Source organism: Canis lupus, chromosome 7, assembly GCF_011100685.1.
Source record: "Canis lupus familiaris isolate Mischka breed German Shepherd chromosome 7, alternate assembly UU_Cfam_GSD_1.0, whole genome shotgun sequence".
In the NCBI taxonomy this organism is placed as follows: Eukaryota; Metazoa; Chordata; class Mammalia; order Carnivora; family Canidae; genus Canis; species Canis lupus.
The window spans coordinates 14,296,381-14,316,517 of record NC_049228.1 but is presented as its reverse complement, the minus strand read 5'-3'; the positions used below and the strand labels follow the sequence as shown (position 1 = coordinate 14,316,517).

The 20,137-nt window shown below is 52.6% G+C and overlaps 1 protein-coding gene across 1 annotated transcript in view; it reads right to left on the bottom strand.

Annotated features, from left to right (window-relative positions):
* Nucleotides 1-3,642: 3,642 nt before the first annotated feature.
* The window catches only part of KIAA1614 (uncharacterized protein KIAA1614 homolog), a 40,798-nt gene continuing 24,303 nt past the window's right edge, over nt 3,643-20,137 (bottom strand). Inside the window, exons 6-10 of the mRNA XM_038541744.1 lie at nt 18,992-19,148; nt 17,181-17,439; nt 8,969-9,096; nt 8,149-8,333; nt 3,643-7,796 (exon numbers count right to left, since the gene is read on the bottom strand). Of these exons, the coding sequence (XP_038397672.1) occupies nt 7,528-7,796; nt 8,149-8,333; nt 8,969-9,096; nt 17,181-17,439; nt 18,992-19,148 (998 nt within the window). The 3' untranslated portion in view covers nt 3,643-7,527. The remainder of the gene's footprint in view (nt 7,797-8,148; nt 8,334-8,968; nt 9,097-17,180; nt 17,440-18,991; nt 19,149-20,137) is intronic.

The following is a 20,137-nucleotide window of genomic DNA, read 5'->3' as shown; positions in this document are numbered from 1 at the left end:
CCAATTCCATGAAGAAAAACTGAAGCCAACGCCCCACACCCCGCCCTGAAGGTCAGCAGCGGGGTGGGCCCAGCCAGGAGCCCAGGGCCCCCTGCGCCCCGCCATCTGTGAGTGCGGGAGGGGTGCTGGGGGGCTCTCCAGATGAGGTGAGCCCCACAGGGCCCCAGGAGGGAGGACGCACTGTGGCTGGGATCACAGAGGACCGGGTGCAAATCCAACCTCCGCTAGCCACTTGTGCTGTGCCCTTGGTTAAGTAATTTTTAGCCTGAATCTCGGGCCCTAGTTTGTAACCTGGAGAGAGTATTGCCTCCCTCGCAGAGTTGCTGGAAGGATTCAGAATTGAATCTTTGATGTCCCCATCCGAGCTGCGGAGCATCCGAGGTGCAGACAGCGCAGGCTGGGGGAAGGGCACAGCCACCGTTCGCCCTGAGTCAACCTGGATTCCCAAACTCCGAGTGGTGACTGCGGTTTCCTTGCCTGACACTCGGGACACAGCGCACACGGGGTCCCTATTCCCGCACTACCTCCGTCCCCCAACACGTGCTGTCCCCAGTCACCTGGCTTCTGTCCCATCCACCGTCACCAGGCAGACCTCCGGGCTGTCCTCTCCCTGTCCCCCCAGCCGAGCGCCCCTGGAGGGCAAAGTGGGGGCCAGTCGGCGCCCAGTAGGTGTCCCGAGTGTGTTGGGGAATCTACCAGAGGCTGGGGTGTGGGGGGGTTACACACACCCCCAGCCTCTGGCGGATTCCAGCTCCAGCCATCCCGGGACTCTAACTGGCCTGGAAGGACACGGGGGACGGGACGAGGGTGGGGGTGCGCGACAAAGGCCAGGCAGCGGGCGTGGAGGGCGACCGAGCAGAGGGCGACAGAGATGCCTGTGCTGCCAGGACGAGCAAGTTCCCCCCTGGAGCTGCGCAGTCGCCTCCTGGTCGCCCCCCACCTCCCCACCCCCGTCACCCTGTCTGAGGCCCGGGCTCCAGCCACTTTCTGTTCTGCCGAGGCCCAAAGTCTGGCCCCTCTGCAGAGAGCTCCGGCCCACAATACCCATCCTCTGCGTGGGCGGGGGTGCGGGTCATGGGTCAGACACAGGAAAAAGCCACACCTTTGACGTGCTGCTTATCTTCTATGCACCAACGTCCTTTCCCGCATCCTTCCTGTAGGTTCCTGCTGGTGTCACAAACCCTGTGTGGGTGCCCCGGTGGGTAAGCCTCCCTCCCCCAGCCCTCGGGTGATCTACCCCAGGCTGCACCAGGCACCAGCCTCTCCTGCTGCCCACACCTGCAGTAACGTCTGTGTCTTCCCTACCCTGTGGCCGCTGGAGCCGGGCCTTATCACCTCCCTGAGCTCCTGTCGCAGTGCCTGGCTCCAGGTTAACACACTAGGTTCTAAGTGGGAACGTTCTGATGGTTTTGTGGGTGACACAGTGCTAACCTGATTAGCAGCTCCCCAGGCAGAGCAGATTGGGATGGTCAGACAGGTGTCCGGAGGAATGAACGTCCCCCGACCCACACAAGTCATGACCCCCGGCACCACTTCACTCAACAAGCCCAGGGCTACTTCGCACACAGGCCAGAGTGTCTACTCCCCTCTGTCAAGCTTTTCTCGGGGGTGTGGAAGGGGTGGCAGCAGTAGGAGGAGCGGGCCCTGAGTCAGAGAGACCAGGTCTGAATGCCCTGTCATTGTCGCCCCACTTGGTTCTCCATCTGTGTGAAGATGAGACACAGAGCATACCTGGTGGGTCTATTTTTAAGAACTGAACAAGATGTGTGGGAGCCCGACCCTGCCCCTGGGGAGGTAATAGAAGCAGATGCTCAGTATTCCTTAGAGACCTTTCCCAGGCCCCGGCTGGAGCCCTTCTTCCCTTTCTTCCCAGCTGGAGCTGGAAAAGCATGTTGTCCATGATCACCACGCAGAGAAAACAGAGGCGCCCTTACCCCTAGAAGCGTTAGTTCTACAGGAAGCTTTGCCAAAGTTTCATGACCTCAAGGCCAGGACCTGGGGTACAGGAGCCGCCAGTGTTTCCCCATGAGTGTCGTTTCTGACATGGGGCCATTCCCAAGTTTGGGAGGCCCAGGTTGCTCTCTCAGATGTCCCAGCACCCTCTTTCCCCCTGCAGGCCCAAACACTTGTTCCTCCTCTTCCGCAACCCCTACCCCCTCCGCGCCCCGCACCACCTTCCCCTCAGGCCACACAGGCCAATCATTTTAGCGAAGGCTGTATGTTTACCAAGTTCTAGAACAGCCCTGAAGCTGCCCTCTGCACCCCCAACCCCATCACCTATGCATAGCCCCTAGCTCCAACCTGTCTTCTGTTCAGAAATGCATCTTGCCCAAGGCTCCTCTCCCAGCCAAAGGACTCTGGAGGCTTCTGCATCTACCCTGGCTGTCACCCCAACCCCAGGGTGACCGCCCCAGCCTTTTTTCTGCCAGCCCAAGACAGCTAACTGCTGTCCTTGTGTCCTCCCTCCCTGTTCCCTCACCCCAGCCCCCTGCTCTTGGCCATTCAAGATCAAGTGAGCATCCAGCCCAGAATTCAACGAGCAAGAAAAGCTTCATCTTTGCTTTTTAATAATTTAAGACTGACATACAGCCATTCATTCCCAGAGAGTCCCAACCCCTAGCGCAGGGAACCACCCAGGTGGGACAGCCCATCCCCCTGCCTGTACCCTGTCATTGCTCTCCCTGTTGGCCACCCTCCGCAGCTGCCACCAGGGACTCTGGGCGGAGAGCTTGTGGCTGGGGACAGCCTGGCACCCGCTGCAGCCTGTGCGCACACTGCACGGGAGAAGGAAGACGGGCCCTCACCGCCAGCGCCAGCCTCCCCTGGGCAGTCCCACTGGTCCCAGCTGCACTTCCCTGAAATTGGTCTTGGTTTCAGTGTTTTCTCCCTTCAACCTTATATATCACAAAAATTTCCCGGAGTCTTAATATCCTGGCTACCAGATGACGTCTCCCAGATGATCTCCCACCAGGGCACATATGCCAGTTTCCAGAAGGAGAGCAAAGGTGTCGAATGGGACATGGAAGAAATTAGATTTAAAGGCAGGCTCAAGGCCAATATGGCCAAGCACCTTCTTTGGTTCTGGAGTGTGGAGGCTCTGATAGAGAGTGGGGTGAGGAGTCAAGCAGGGGCTAACCCAGGTACCCCTGAAACTCTCTCCTCCCCCTGCCCACAAAGGTACAAAAAGATGTTGACACCGCTTCTGGCACAGAAGGAGATCCCTGTTTTCTTTCCTCAGTTCGGCATAAATTAACATCCTTGAACAAAACACAGCGACAGGCTCCTGCCCTCACCGAGGCCCTGCCGCAGCCTAAGGGGTTACGCGCCACTGTGACCTCTCTGGGTCCAAGATGCAGCTTTGTGCAGTGCGTTTCCAGTCGGCCCTCCTGGGGCAGTTCAGGGCTTCTGAGAGGGTGGCAGTGAGGGCACAAGCACCTGTGTGTCACCGAGGGACAGGCCTCTGCCTCAGCACACGGATTGACAAACTCTCTGCGTGGGCCAGGAGCTCCCTAACGTGAGCCAAGCCCAGTCCTGCGACCTTGGCCCCATTGACCTCGAGGATCTCGTCCCCGACCCCCAGCAGCCCCGAGTACAGCTTGGCCGCGCTCGCATCAGCCATCTCCTGCACGTAGAACCCTGCAAAGGAAAACGGAACGAGTGAACACATGAAATCCAGAGTGCGGCCCTGTGGAATGCTGACCGGGTGGGCGCGGTGCAGGGGGTCGGGAGCAGGTGCTCATACGGGCACTGCTCCCATGTGCACAGGTGCACACACACACACACACACCCTCATTATTCTACCTCACAACCACAACCGGCTTTCGACACAGATACAGCGTGCCCGCCCTCATGGGATAATTTCATTTCTCTGTCTCCTCTTTTAAAAAGAGGCACAAATGGTGCTTTACTAAAATAATGCTTTATGCAAATAATGCTTTAAGCTGTTATCATTCGTGTACACCCCAGTGTGAATGAGGCCATCTTTTTCTGAGATGAGCTTTGGCTGTGGAATAGGAAGGAAACAGATGTTTGAAATGAAGAAAAAGACCTACTACACGCCTGCCACGGTGCTAGGTGGGATTCACAGATGTGGTCCAGCTGCTGCCTTCAAGTAGCTCGAGTGGTGGGAAGTAAGTTCAAGTAATGAACGTGGCTGAGGTCAAATCGAAGCTTGGTTTGCCCTGGCCTCCATCTTCCTCAGATGTGGTTCCTCACTGGGATTTGGAGGCATCTGGGCAAAAGCCCATGATGCATAAATTCTACACCCTATTTAAAGGCCATGGCGGCTCACTTGTCCCTTATTCCCACACATCTCCCCCGCACTGTCTGGCCAGCATGACCATCCCCTTGGGTCTCTCGGGTGCAGAGTGACCTGGGGAGAGCCTACTTCTCCCCCTCTCCCTGCGCCTGATTTGGGGAACCCACATCAGTGCAGCAGGCTCTGTGGGGCCTTGGGGCTGGCTAGCCTGCGTTCCTCGGGACTCTCCTGGCTTCACAGTACAGAAGACTCTTATGGAGGTGCCCCTCTCACCTCAACTTTCTCTGAGAACCAGACCCCCCTTCAGCTAAGAGAGTGAAGGCTCTTTCAGGGAAAGCTGGGCTCCACGCTGCCCCCCAGGCTGAGCCAACACAGGTGATCCGAAAGCTCAAGCCCAGGGTGTGGACTGTGTGCAGTGACACCAAGAATTGCATGGGCCCGCTCAGTGCCACCTTCAATGCTCTCATGGCTCCCCAGGCTCCCCAGCCCCGGCCGGGCTGGCCGCACACTGCTCTCTCCTTCTGCTTCCTAGAATCAGCTTCCTCAGAAAGGGCCTGAGATGTCCATAGAACACAAGGGGTGATAATTGGGGCAGGAAAAATGCAGACCACTTAGTCTGGTCTTTGAGCTGAAAAGATCATTTCCTGTGACTAGCATGAGGCAGTACATATGAAATGTTCAACAAATGTTGACTAGTGTATGATTAATGGTAAAAATATTTCTAGAACGTAAAAGGAAGAAGGAAGGAAGGAGAAGAAAGAAAAAGAAAGACAGAAGAAAGGAAAGAAAGAAAAGAAAGAAAGAAGGAAAGAAGAGAAAGAAAGAAAGAGAAGAGAAGAAGAGAAGAGAAGAGAAAAAGAAAAGAAAAGAGCAGGCCTGAGAGGGCCTCTCCTCTGGTGCCTCAGTCACTGGCCTGAAGGTATTTAACACACTTGGACTAGTGGGAAGTCCTCCCTCTGCTCCCCCAGCCCCGCAGGACCTTCGTTCAGCCCAGCTCCCGGCAAACCTTCCAGAGCAAACCTCTGAAATGTGGGTTTGAAAGCACTAAAATCTCCTTCCAGGCACCTGAAGGTTGGTAGCTCTGAGTCCAGCAAAACCAACCCCCTGACACATTCCCCCTCCTGGGTGTGACTTGTAGAACTCTCTCTCTCTCTCTCTCTCTCTCTCTCTCTCTCTCTCTCTCGGGGCCTGCCTGTTGGCCAAGCCGAGTGTTTGCCGCCAGGCTGCTCCCTCCTGGCCCAGTGGGCCTTGGGCCCAGCCCCTGCCCGGTGTCGGCCCCCCCAGTCCAGGTGCCCTCCCAGTTGCCGGCCCATCCACGTGTCAGACGCGTGGAGAGAGGGCAGGTAAGGAGGGCAGGGGACGTGCCTACAGAAAGGGCTGCTGTACAGCAGGACGTGCATGTGGGGAGCGACGGGAAACCCCAAACGCATGTAGCCAGAGCTGGACCAGACAGTGACGTCGTGCCAGCCGTTCTGGGGAGACCCGGGGTAGGCTGCACAAGGGAGAGTCATGACAAAAGTATGACGGAGAGACGGCTGTTGTAGGTATTTATTCTGCTGGAAATGGCCTCTGTTAAGCACGTATGCTCTGTGTGGTAGTCACAAGCAGAAGGCGAAGCCTGTTCTCATGCTTGTCTAGAATCAGATGTGACCGCCAGCCAGGGAACACCAGCGTCCTGACGCTTTAGCGAGGAGTGCGGCCCAGCCCCAGCTCACGGCCCCTCTGAGGCCCAGCAGAGGCGGCCCTTGGCTGTCGGAGGACGGTCTGCGGCCAGGAGGCACCAGCGCCAGTCATGCTCCGCGTACCTGGGGGTGGCCGCGTGATACCCAACGGCCAAGTGCAGCAGCAGGAGCAGGGCGCCACCTGGGCAGGACAGGGAAGAGCTCGTACCTCAGGTGAGGGGTGCCCTGGGCTGCGGGCCGGGCCAGAGCCCAAGGAGCCCTTGGTCATTAGAGACGTCAGCTCCGGGACCGTCTGCCAGGGGGCCTGGCGGGACTGCGGGGAGGATGAAGGGCGCAGCACAAGGCCCGGGGTGTGTGACCTCACGTGGACAGACGGTGCAGATCGCGGTGCGGTCCCTGCCGGGTCCTGCTCCCCAGATACAAATTCTCTTTGCACCTCACCGAATGCTCTTATGACTCGTGCAGGCAGGTGGCTATGTATAGCTCACAGATGAGGGAACTGAGGCTCAGAGAGGGTAAGTGACCTGCTCGGGTCACACCAGCAGAGGCTCTGGAGTCCAAGGGCCGCGGCATCTAAGTCTCTGCCGCCCCCACCTGAGGGAAGGGGAAGCTAAAGGTAAAGGTGCAGGAGCTGACAGCCCGCCAGTGCTTTCTGACCGTCAGGCTAGATCCACACATGCCGTCTCCCGTGAGACAGACAGGTACCTCCTGAGGTCCACAGCGGGGAGACCCTCGTCCTCTTCCCCTCACCCTCACGTCAAATCCATCAGCAAACTGAGTCAAACCGCCCTCGAGTCAAGCTGAAGGCAACCACTTCTCACATCTCCGCTGCCTCCCCGGCCCGAGCCGCCACCGCCAAGTCATTCCACTGAAATAGCTTTAAAATGGGTCTCCCGGTCCACCCTCAGCCCACCAGCACCTGTCCGCAGCCCGGTAGTCGGTCAGCGACACGGTTACGAGGGCAAACCGGAGCACGCCAGTCCCTGCTTCGCAGCCCTGGGGCTCCCGGCTCCCCGGGGGAGAGCCAAAGCCTCCGAGCTCGGCGCCTGTCCCCCCTCGCTGCTCCGTGCAGATCCGCACTGCCACCCCGACAGCCACGCTCGTTGCCACCCTCCGGCCTCGCGCGGGCCCTTCCCTCGGCCGGGACTGCTCTTTCTCCAGACACCAACCGGCCGCTCTGCTCCGAAAAGCCGCCCACCGGCACCCGCCCCGCCGGCCCGCCCCGCTGTCTGGATTTGTGCCTTGGTCCATTCTGCTGTCTGGCCCAGATAACGGACAACATAGACAAATGCATACCTTTTCGTAGACACAGTCTATCTCCCTCACTGAAATGGGGACTCCTGAGGACAGGATTTTTTTTCTGTTCCGTTTACAGGGAACCCAATATACCCAGGATCTAAAACGCCTAGTAGGGGGCAGCCCTGGTGGCGCAGCGGTTTAGCGCCGCCTTCAGCCCAGGGCGTGATCCTGGACACCCGGGATCGAGTCCCACGTCGGGCCCCCTGCATGGAGCCTGCTTCTCTCTCCGTGTGTCTCTCATGAATAAACAAATAAAACCTTTTTAAAAAATAAGTAAAAATAAAACACCTAGTAGGTGCTCAACACACACTTGTGGAAACGAGTGGTGGAACAGATGTAAGGACTCGCTGCGGCCTGCCAGTCCGGCAGCAGGCAGATTTTTTTCCAGGTTAGATGACTTTGACCTGGGAGATGAGAGCACAGGACTAAACCCTCCTCGGCAGGGCGCAGCCAGCGCGGGATCCCTGGGAACGTCACCGTCTGGAGCCAGCGCTGAGGGAGGGACCTGGACGCACCGACAGGCAGGCACATTCCACATGCCCAGATACACTCAGCAGCTGGAGGAAGGGAGCCGTGAAACACACCAGCCACATCAAAGGGATCCTCGAGAACCACCAAGCACGATCTCCCCTGGGCGCGCCACAAAGAAGGTGGCCTTCGAGATTCCAATTCTAGGATGTCCCCAGTGGCAGAGGGGCCCTAGAGCGAGGCTTGCCATCCTACCCACCCCAGCAGCCCCACACCTGCCTCTTCCAAAAGAGCCCCCGAAGGGAGAATTCTAGTCCTTTCGCTAAGAGGCCGTCTGAGTCTGGAGCTCCACTTCTCAGCCACAGACTGGAAATGACCAGAGCCAAAAGCGGTTTGCTAAGGTCCCAGGGATATGCAGCCCGGAAAGGGGAGGCGGCATACCTGAGTCGCGGCGCCCGTTCCCGGAGGCCACACAGAAGCCAAAAGTGCCCTCCGGGGAGCGCTGTAGCTGCAGCTGGGTTGTGCCATCTGGGAACACCTCCACCACGCGGCCCACCGTGCGCACCTGGCTGGGGGCGCTCACGTCCTCCACACTGAGGGCACGCCCGGATGAGGCCTTGGCTGGTCTGCCAGGGGACAGGAGACGGAATGAGTGCAGAGGGCTGGGCACGTGGGCCCGACTACTCCCTGCCTTAAGGATGACGGATGCCTCTTGCCTGGCCTCAACCAGCAAAAACAATGTGCTAAGAGGAAGACTGGAGGGATGTCACAGCTGTCTGAGGCTCCGCAAAGCCTGCTGCAGAACCAGAAGCCCCCACTACCCCCCTGCCTGTAAACACAATTCTAAATCTTTGTGGGTGCAGAGACCTCTCTGAAAAATCTAACAAAAGATATAATGTTATATAAAATTTCCAGGAGGGTCTCATCAGAGGGTGGGAGTTCTCTAGGCAGGGTCACAGGCCAAGTGTCTCTTTGGGGGCCCTGTCTCTGGATCTCTAATCAGACCTTTGGCTTTGGCTGGCTAAGGAAGCTCTCTGAACATTGTGATTTTAGGATGTCATTAGACAGTAGAGGGATGGAGGCATCAAACCTTCCAACTCTGCCCATTCCACCAATCTTCTCAGAGCTCAGGTGCCCAGGACAAGACACTGAAGTGTGGGCCACCAGATTCCAGTGGCAGCTGAGGCAGGATGGAGTGAAGCTTACAGCCCCACCATCCACACTCTGAGTTTACCCCCGCATACCACTTGCCCACTCTCACCTGCCAGCTGCACTGTGCTCCCCCGGCTCCCCCACCATGTAGAGGCTGGACCGGTCCCCCTTTCCACTCAGCAGAGAATGGAGGTTCTGAAAGGAGGCAGCTTTCCGATGTTGATGAGAGGGTGACACCTGGTGGTAAAGGTCCAATATTGCAGGTGAGAAAAGTCACAGGTCCAGGGCTTGGCAGGGGCCTGACCCTAACCATGAGCCTGAGGGCTTTTTAAGAAAGTAAGGATACAAGCTTTTTTCACTACTTTAAAGTCCCCATCAGGAATCACCATAATTTACTCAAGTAGATGGGTCTATACAGGGGATCTGAAGGTTCAATTTTTTTTTTTTGGCTGAGATAACTTAGTGCTAGAAGAGTAGTACTGGAATACTTTCACTGATGAAGAAAATCACGGGACACCTGGGTGGCTCAGCGGTTTAGCGCCACCTTTGGCCCAGGGTGTGATCCTGGAGACCTAGGATCGAGTCCCATGTTGGGCTCCCTGCATGGAACCTGCTTCTCTCTCTCTCTGCCTCTCTCTGTGTCTCTCATGAGTAAATAAATAAAATCTTAAAAAAAAGAAAAGAAAATCTCATTTTCTCATTAAGAAAAAAGTGAAAGCAAATTAATTACAAAGTAATAGATACGACTCCAGAGCTAAAATACTAAATATTTTGTGATTCTTAGTATCCCTTTTATGATTGTTGACATTAAAAAAATTTTTATCTAAGGACTTGCAGGAAAAATGGTGGAGTACAAAGACCCTAAGCTCACTTTGTCCCATGGATACAATTAGATAACACACACATCATGAAAAACCCCATAAACAACCCAAAGACTGGCAGAACAGACTCTCCACAGCTAAATGTGGAAGAGTCCACATTGAAGATGGTAGGACAGGATGGAGATTCACTCAGGAGCTAAATGAACCTTTGGGACCATCCAAGGGAGGAAGGAAGGGACGCTTGGTGTAGAGAGAGGGGAGGACCAGACCCCTTACACCAGGCATACCAGGCATGAGGAACCTGCACAGGGAAGATGAATGCTCATAACATTTGGCTTTGAAAACCAGAGAGGCCTAATTTCAGGAGTTCTTAAAATCAGTGGAGCTTAACAGTGGAGCTTTAAAAATCACTGGGCTTGGCTCTGGGAGACCTGGGTAGATGTTAGGAAACTGACTCCTACCCTTAAAGAGACAGCACAACAAACAGCCCCACTGAGATACAGTGTAGAGAAGCAGCAGTTTCAAAATGTTTACTAATCTCAGAGCCTGTGCTGGAAGGGCAGGGATCTTTGGGAGACTTTAGGAACAAAAGAGCTGGCAGGTACCATTTCCCTTCCCTGCCCTGCAGCCTAGACACAGGAACAGCTGGGGGAACCAGCACAGCACCAACACTCTCCACCTAACTTGCTAACAGCACGGCCCACCCCCTTGTTCTCCTGTGAACATGCCCTCTCCAATACACCTTTGGCCAGAGTCCTTCCAGAGTGGTGCCACAAGTCCAGCAGGGTTCAAAGCAGCCCCAGCAGTGACTCCTGCCCTGGGGAGAGGGGGAAATAACTAACTCAGACACCAGTCTGAGACTGTGGCCCCAGCAGTGGGCCAGGAGCAGACATCTAGTTTGACTGTAAGCCCCACCAATAAAAAGCTTCTCAGAGGACAACACAGAGCAAGCATCCTGTAGTTCAGTACTACTGTATTTTTGGCAAATGCCATTCTGACTCAACTCAAGCCCAAGGCAGTCCAAGAGCAGCCCACTTACACCACAGGAACCAAACACTGCCCACAACAAGTAAAGAGAACCATTGCAGATGACTGGACTGAAGGCAAAAGAAGTTCAGCCACAACAGTAGGGTGCATGCCACACATATAAGAGACAGCTCTGATGTGCCAGGTTCTGGTGAACAGGGACACTGCACTGCAGGGCACTACAGGACCTCTTCTTCGTAAGGCCACTACTTTCAAGAGCAGAAGAAATAGCTGACTTTCCTAACACATAGAAACAGACACAAAGAGCTAGACAAAATGAGAAGACAAATACATCCCAAATGAAACAGTAGGACAAAATCACAGCAAGAGAGCTAAATGAAAGAGATAAGTAATATGCCTGCTAAAGAATTTAAAGTAATGGTAAGGGGCACTTGGGTGGCTTGGTCGGTTAACTGTCTGACTCTTGATTTTGGCTCAAGTCTTGATCTCTGGGTTGTGAGATGGAGTCCTGTATCAGTCCTGTATCACTGGGTGTAGAAACTGCTTGAGATTCTCTCTCTCCCTCTCCTTCTCCCTCTGCCCCTCCAGCTCCTTCCTCTCTCTCCTTCTCTAATAATAATAATAATAATAATAATAATAATAATAATATTAAATTGAAAAAAGTAATGGTCATAAAGATATTCATTGAACTTGAGAAAAGAGTAAAGGACCTCAATGAGACTCTTACCAAAGAGATAGGAAACATAAAAAAGAAATAATCAGAGATAAAGAACTCAATAACTGAAATTAAAAATATACTAGGGGCAGCCTGGATGGCTCAGCAGTTTAGCGCCGCCTTCAGTCCAGGACCTGATCCTGGAGACCCGGGATCTAGTCCCACGTCGGGCTCCCTGTGTCGGGCTCCCTGCTTCTCCCTCTGCCTGTGTCTCTGCCTCTCTCTCTCTCTCTCTCTCTCTCTCTCTCTCCCCCTCTTTGTGTGTGTGTGCCTCTCATGAATAAATAAATAAAATCTTTTTAAAAAATAATAAAAATAAAAATATACTAGGTGAAATAAATAGTACACTAAAGAAAGCAGAACGGATCAGTGACTTGGAGGATAGAAAGCAATCAAGATAAACAGCAGAGAGAAAAATAATAGAAGAAGTGAAAATAGACTTAGGGAACTCAATGACACCATCAAGCAAAATAACATTCTCATTGTAGGGATCCCAGAAGGAAAGAGAGAGAAAAGGAAGTGGAAAACTTTCTGAATCTGGGGAAGAAAACAGAAATCCAGAGCCAGGAGGCAGAGAGTCCCCAACAAAATCAGCCTAAGGAAGTCCACACCAGGACACACAGTAACTTAAAAAGTAAAAAGTAGTGATAAAGAGATTTTAAAGCAGCAAAAGAAAACAGTTACATATAAGGGAAACCCCATAAGGCTATCAGGTGATTTTTCAGCAGAAACTTTACAGGCCAGAAAGAAGGGGCATGATATATTTAAAGCAGTGAAAGAGAAAAAAAACCTCTATCCAGCAAAGCTGTCATTCAGAATAGAAGGAGAGATAAAGAGTTTCCCAGACAAGTTAAAGAACTTCATAACCACTAAGCCTGCCCTACAAGAAATGTTGAAGGAACTTTTTGAGTGGAAAGGAAAGACCATAAGTAGGAGTAAGAAAAACAGGAAGCACAAAAGCAGTAAAATTAAGTATATCTATAAAGAAATCAGTCAAGGGATTCATAAAATAAAAAGATGTAAAGTGTGTCATCATATACTTAAAATATGGAATGGGGGATCCCTGGGTGGTGCAGCAGTTTGGCGCCTGCCTTTGGCCCAGGGTGCGATCCTGGAGACCCGGGATCAAGTCCCACATCGGGCTCCCGGTGCATGGAGCCTGCTTCTCCCTCTGCCTATGTCTCTGCCTCTCTCTCTCTCTCTCTCTGTGTGACTATCATAAATAAATTTTTTAAAATGTGGAATGGTGGGAGAGGAGTAAAGAGTGGGTTCAAAGTGAAGCAATCATCAACTTAATAAAGACCGCTATATATAGAAGATGTTATACACAAACCTAACAGTAACCACAAATCCAGAACCAGTAATTGATATGCAAAAAATAAAGAGAAAGAAATCCAAGTATATCACTAAAAGAAACCAGCAAACCTTGAGAGAAAAGAGCGAGAGAAGAAAGGAATAGAAAAGAACTACAAAAACAACCATAAAATAAAATAGCAATAAGTACATGTGTAGCAATAATTACTTTGAATGTAAATGGAGTAAATGCTTCAATCAAAAGACACAGGCTGATGGAATGGATTGAAAACCTAGAGCTGCTGCCTACAGGGAGACTCAATTCAGACCTAGAGACACATGCAGATTGAAAGTGAGAGGATGGAGAAATATTTATTTTATCAAAAAATAATGTGAAAAAATGTGCAAAAAAATGTGAAAAGAAAGCCAAGGTAGCAATACTTATATTGAACAAAATATACTTTAAAACAAAGATGGTACCAAGAGACAAATAAGGACAATACATAATCATTAAAGGGACAATCCAATAAGAAGATATAACAATCATAAATATCTATGTACCCAACATGGAAGCACCCAAATTCTCAAAGCAGTTGATAACAAACATAAAGGAAGAAATCAACAGAAATAATCAACAGTAATAACAGTAGGGGATTTTAACACCCCATTTACATCAGTGAACAGGTCATCCAAACAGAAAATCAACCAAGACACGGTGGTTTTGAATGACACTTTGGACCAGACGGATCTAACAGATGCATTCAGAACATTCCATCCTATAACAGCAGAATATAATCCTTTTCGAGTGCACATGAAACATTATCCAGAAGAGATCACGTACTAGACCACAAAACAAGTCCCAACAATTCAAAAAGACTGAAGTCATACCATGTATCTTTTCTGACTACAATGCTGTGAAACTAGAAATCAATTACAAGAAAAAATCTGGAAAGGACACAAATACATGGAGGTTAAATCAAAGAGGAGGGGTGCCTGGGTGGCTCAGTTAGTTAAATGGCTGACTCTTGATTTTGGCTCAGGTCATGATCTCATGGTCCTAGGATTGAGTCCCATGTCGGGCTCTCTACTCAGCATGGGCTCTGCTTGAGATTCTCTCTCTCCCTCTCCCTCTACCCCTCCCTACCACTCTCTCTCTCTCTCAAATAAATCTTTAAAAAAAATAAAGAAAGAAAGAAGGAAACAAAAAATACATGGAGACAAATGAAAATGAAAACATAGTGGTCCAAAATCTTTGGGATTACAACAAAAGCTGTTCAAAGAGGGAAGTTTATAGCAATACAAGCCTACCTCAAGAAGCAAGAGAAATCTCAAGCTAACCTTGCATCTAAAGGAGCTAGAAAAGAGAATAACAAACAAAACCCAAAACCAGTAGAAGGAAGGAAATAATAAATATTAGAGCAGAAATAAATGACTAAACAGAAACTAAAAAACCAGGCGCCTCGGTGGCTCAGTCAGTTAAGCATCTGCCTTCAGCTCAGATCATGTCCCAGGGTCCTGGGATCGAACCCAGGATCAGGCTTCCTGCTCAGCAGGGAGCCTGCTTCACCCTCCCTCTCTCTACTTGCCGCTCCCCCTACTTGTGCACACACTCTCTCTCTGTCAAATAAGTAAATAAAATCTTTTTAAAAAAGAAAAGAAGTAAGATACATGATCAAGAGGTTTAGAGCGGCCCTAAGCTTGTGTCAGAGTTCAGGAAGGCTTTCTGGGAGAAGTCATGCTTCACTCAGACCTGAAAGGCCAAAGGGTCTTCTGCACGGAGGAGAGAGAGGACAGCATTCCAGATGCAGGGTCAAATGTCAAAAAGCCACAGCCACCAGGGCACGGGGGAGCCACCAGTGTGGTCGGCTGTGGGAACAGGAGGGCAAAATGAAAACGAAACCAGGGCAGCACCTGCCCACACTCGGCGGCCGGGGGGTCTAAGGCATAGGAGACGGTCTAAAGGAGATAAACACCCCTCAGATGTGTCACATTCTGGGTGAGACGGATTCTTGTCTTATCTTCTTTTTTCACTTCTTGAGCAATTCTTTCTGCTGCGCAGTCCTCCCTGCACGTGCTCCCACCCCTTGTCGGCCAGCTTTCTTTCTCTCTTTGCCCGCTTGGCTTACGTTGCTGATGACCTCTCTGCCACACTCACGGCGTCATCATCTCCCTTGAAGGGTTTACAGGGATGGAAGGTCTGAAGGTGATACATCGCATGCCAGGGCTCAGACGCAGAGGGGCCAAACCTAACTTCCTGGGAAAAGTGGATTCTCGGAGCACAGCGCCACTTGAGGCTTTGCTCCCCAGCTTATGATCACTTGGCTTCTGTTTCTTTGCCTTCCGTCCATTCATCCAGCAAATATTTTTAAAAATATTTTCTTTCTTTTTTTAAAGATTTTATTTATTTATTCATGAGAGACACAGAAAGAGAGAGAGGCAGAGACACAGGCAGAGGGAGAAGCAGGCTCCATGCAGGGAGCCTGACATGGAACTAGATCCTGGGTCTCCAGGATCAGGCCCTGGGTTGAAGGCGGTGCTAAACCGCTGAGCCACCCGGGCTGCCCTCATCCAGCACGTACTAGGTACTGTTCCTGGTACAAGACAACCAATGGCATTTTCATTCGGCCCACATTCCCTTCCCTACTTCAGCCTGAAAAGTGAAAGCCTCTATTGCCCCAAACCACAGTCACCTGCTTTGTTCTGCCCAGGGGCAGAGCAGGGGGCGGGGAACAGAAGAACAAATAGAATACCTGGAAAAACCTGGAACAGAGCAGGCTTTTCAGAAACCTAGCTGAGAGTAAGCACACCGTAGCTGGCTTGCTGTTGGTTGATCAGCTGGCACCCGGGGAGAACTTGAGCTAGCTACCCTGCACTCCCTCCCTCGCTCACTCGTTCACTCTCTCTGTCTTAAATATGTATTATATAGTAGCCACTGTGCTCAGTACAGGTATCCCTCACTTTTTGACAGTTTGCTTTTATGAAAGACCTACATGAGTGCCTGTTTTCACGAACTGAAAGAAATTTGGAGGATTTTCATTTTTGTGGGGGGAAAAAAAGGTGAAAAGCAAAAATAGTATTCAGTGTTTGTTTTGGCATTCTAGAGCAGTGAGGGTGGTCCCATCGAGCCCCCGAGACCCCCAGGATGACACTCAGCATTTTAGCACTAAGCCACCCCAGCTTTTTTTTTTTTTAAGATTTTATTTATTTATTCATAGACACAGAGAGAGGGGCAGAGACACAGACAGAGGGAGAAGCAGGCTCCATGTAGGAAGCCCGATGTGGGACTCGATCCGGGTCTCCAGGATCACACCCCAGGCTGCAGGCGGCGCCAAACCACTGCGCCACCGGGGCTGCCCCAGCCACGCCAGCTTTAAATGGCACCTGTGAGCAACTGTGCTCTATCTCAATTTATTTGTGCATCCGTCAGCAAGAAGTGTCCTAGGGTATCAGAAAAGCCTGAGAGAGATTATATTTTGGGTGTGGGAGTGTTCAGAATTTTTCCATATTAATTAATGGTCACTGCTTCGTTGATTTATGCCATTGTGGCTTACAGAAGTTTTTGTAGGGACTCTAATTTTGGACAGCAGGTGAAACCTGTACTGGGAATATAAAGATCAGTGTTCCCGCAAAGAATTCACACTCCAGTGAGGGGAGACAGACAAAAATCAATTAAAATACTATGTGGCAAGTTCCCCAAAGGAGGGAAGCACAGGATAAGATGGGGAACACAGAGCAGAGGGCCAACTAGCTCAGCCCAAGAAAGGACTGGAATTGGCTTCTTGGAGGAGGCAATCCCTGAAGCACTGATGGATGAGCAGATGGTAGCAGGGAGAGAAGGTGGGAGAAACATCTCAGGTGAAGGTTCAAAGTCAGCATGTGGCCTGATTACAGAACAGCAAGGTCAAGGACAGCGGAGAGGGTGTTAGAAGGAGAGTGATGAGAGATGAAGGCAGATCCCAGAAGCCCTTTGGCCGTGTCAGGTGGTCTGAACTTTACCCTGCAGGCGATCAGGGGCCCAAGGCAGATGTTCTGTAAGGGGGTAGCATAACCAGATCTGCACATCAGGACCATTGTGGAAGGAGGCGGAGAAAGACATGGCAGGGATGCCAGTCAGGGGGCCGCTGTGTTAGTCTGCGTGTGAAGTTATCTGTGCTAGACTAAGAGAGGCACTGTGACCGTGGAGAAGGTTCCAGAATGACCAGACAGTAGACTGTAGGCCTTGGCAAAGGTGGCAGAGTCGAGGGGGAGAGAGAGGGAGGAGGAGGAGCTTAGGGCGAGCTCATGCTGGGGCAGCCGGCTGGCTGGAAGGACAGACCGTGGGGTGCTGCCTTGGTGCCCAGGGGGAGCCAGGTCTCATGGATCAACCGCAGGGAGCCCTGCAGCTTCCCTTTCTCCACCTGGGCGCCTTGGGCAGCATCCTCCTCACTTCACATCTCCTGTCACCTTCCATCCCAGTGGCGGCTACACCACCACTGGGGCCCTCACCCCTTGGCCCTCTGACTCACCAGGCGGAGGGACTGTAACGACGGCGCTTTCTTCACTCTGGGGGAGCAGGGGTGTGATGCCGGGCCAGGCGCAGGGGACTGCAGCTGCTCCACACTGTAGCTGCGGGCCTTGCCCAGCTTGGGCCTAGTGCCCTGGCCCAGGGCAGAGAAGAGCTTCTTCAGCCCCAGGGTGGAGGCCAGGCTGCTGCTGCTTTTCTTGCTCCTGTCAGAAGGGGCAGCGCTGGGAGGGCCAGGTCCGGCACTGACACCTGGTAATACTCTGAAATGCAAGGGTGGACATGAAGCGGGCAGGGGTCGGCTAGGGGACAGAGGCCAGAACAGAGTGCCCCTCAGGCTCCTGGGGGCCCCAGGAGAGCCAGCACCCATGGCTCGTGGAGGACATGACAGCTGGCTGCCGAGAGGCTGAGAGGACATCTGCAGGATGCTCTGCTCGGGCAGCTCCTAGGGAGGAGGGCAAAGGCAAGACCCTGGGCATCACACTCAACTATGGGCCCACCCACCCATTCGTTCCATTCATTCATGCAGTATTGCCTCAGAGCCTCTGTGCCTTCTAGAAACAACAGGGGGTATGTGGTAAACAAGACAGACCAAGTCCTTACTCTCAGCTAGTAAACGAAGGAGAAAAACCAACAGCACAGTGGCAGGTCTTTCTGAGAAGATGGTGTCTAGGCTGGGGGCTAAATGATAAGGAGGAGCCGTCCTGCCGAGGCCAGAAGTGAGAATCCCTGCGGGAGGCAGCATAGAAGACAGGAAGCTCCAGGACAAGAAGAGGTCCCATGGTTCCAGAGCACGATGAGGCCAGGCCACCAGCACCGGGAGGAGGGGAGCAAGAGGGGGAAGAGGTGCCAGAGGAGGTCAGGCAGGCGGGCCGGATTACACAGAGCACATAAGCCAAGGTAAGGGGCTCAGATTCTATTCCAGGTGAGAGAAAAAAACCCTGGGGGTTTTCAGCAAGAGAAATGACATAATTTAATGGCAGTTTAAAAAAGATATCTTTGACTGCTGTGCTGAGAAGGAAGCGTAGGAACGAGAGTGAAGGCAGAGAGCAGATGGGGGTGTTGGAGTTGTCCGAAGTCATGGAGCTCAGACCAGGAGAAAGGCAAGAAAGGGGGATGCAGGAGCCGGAGGGGACATGCCAGCAGATCAGGCCAGAAGGAGGAGAGTGGCCGAGGTCATGCCATCGTGGGTACAGCATTGTGTGGATGGTGTGTTTGCCAGGAAGGGGACCTGAGGAAGCAGGTGCATCAAGGCCTCTGAGACACCCTAGTGGAGAAGCCAGGGGAAACCAGATGGAGGGATCTGGTGTTTTGGGGAACACACAGCGCCAGAGATGGAGATTTGGCTCTTGGTGTCACTGGGAATGGTGTGTAGTGCAGAAAAGAATGTCCTGGCCAGAGCACTGGCTCACCCAGGCTTTGGGGACCCAGGGCAAGGACTCCGACCCTCAGTGCTAAAGGAGAGAATGAATGGAAAGGTGAATGCCAGGCTGTTTCCTCAGTATCTGCTTGTTTCCAAGCCCTGAAACAGAAACAAGCCCTCGCAGACAGCCCCATCCTGGGAGCACCCTGAGGGTGGGGACTGTCTGGTCAGCTGCACCCAGCAGAGTACCTGGAGCTTGAGGCTTGGTGAATGAATCAGCACGTACATCAGGCTGGGAAAGGAGTATTAAGGTGCCATGCCTGGAATAAGTCTAGGAATCCTCTAAGGATTTGGGAGTCATGGGGTTAGTTATGCCAGTGGGGTCTCTTTCTCCACCCAGCACCCCTAGCCTCCCACCTTCTGCAGTCAGGGCTCTTGCTCCTGTCACTCACCGGGATGACACTTGCCCTCCAGAACTCAACTCTGTCCTCGGCAGGTCTCCCTCTGGTTCCTGGCTGGACTCTGGCTCCTCTGAGGTCAAGGAGAGGGTGATGCTCATGGAGCTGACAGTGCCAACAGCTGCCGAGCCGAGAAAGCCCTGGACTCCTCCTGCAACAACCACAGCCCTCCCGTGTCACTACGCCATCCCGAAATTAAAAAGAAACAATGTGAGATAATTTGCGCAACTCTGACAGCCTTCCCAGCTGATGTTGTGAACCCCTGAAAGCCCCTTAGGCCCTCGACCCGTGGATGGAGGATGACAGTGACCGCCCCCACCCCATACCGTTCCGCACCTCAAAAGCAGCAGCTTGGCAGGCCTCGGGACAGGTCATGGTCAGGGGTGGGGACAAGCCCAACAAGAGCAGCAGGAGCCCCAGAAGAGCAATGGAGGCAGTGGTGAGACACCCACAAAGCAGGGTGGGCATGAGGGGTCTTGTTTACTGCTGTACCCATCACCCCAGCACAGCAACTGGTACACAGCAGACGATCAATAAATGTCTACAATGAAGGAGCTGCTGGCGATAAGTCACGTCCCTCCTATAGCAAGAGACATAGCTGGGAACGGGGAAATTTTGCATTCCTGGGATGGAAACCACAATCTTGTTGGTTGAAATACCTAACAGCTTTCACGACAGGACCATTTCTGGAGCATTTGTGACGTGCTAGGCAATGAATTAAACCCTCTACAGAGATCATTCCGTGGGTTCTAGGAGATAGGTTCTCCTATGACCCCGGGTTACAGAGGAAGAGCCCGGAGCACAAAAGGCCTACGTGGTGTGCCCGGGACCTCCTGGCTGATGAGAGGAGGAGACTGAGAAGGTGAAGGCCAAGTGGCCCAGGAAGGCCACCGGCTGGCGGAATAGAAGCTCCCCAGGAAGTGGCTGGCGGCGGCCAGCAGCCGGCCTAGAGCCCACCCCACAGCAGAAAGCACACCTTAGAACGGGGCAGGTGGCCCAGGGCGCGACCTGCTTTCTTAAGGCTCCTGTCAGCAGGGGAGGGAGAGGAAAGGTGTCTGTGTCCCCGTGTGCACCAGAGGGGGTGGCCAACACACCAGGGCGTAGGGTGCTTGGCACCCACGTCTTCAGTAAGGTCAGCAC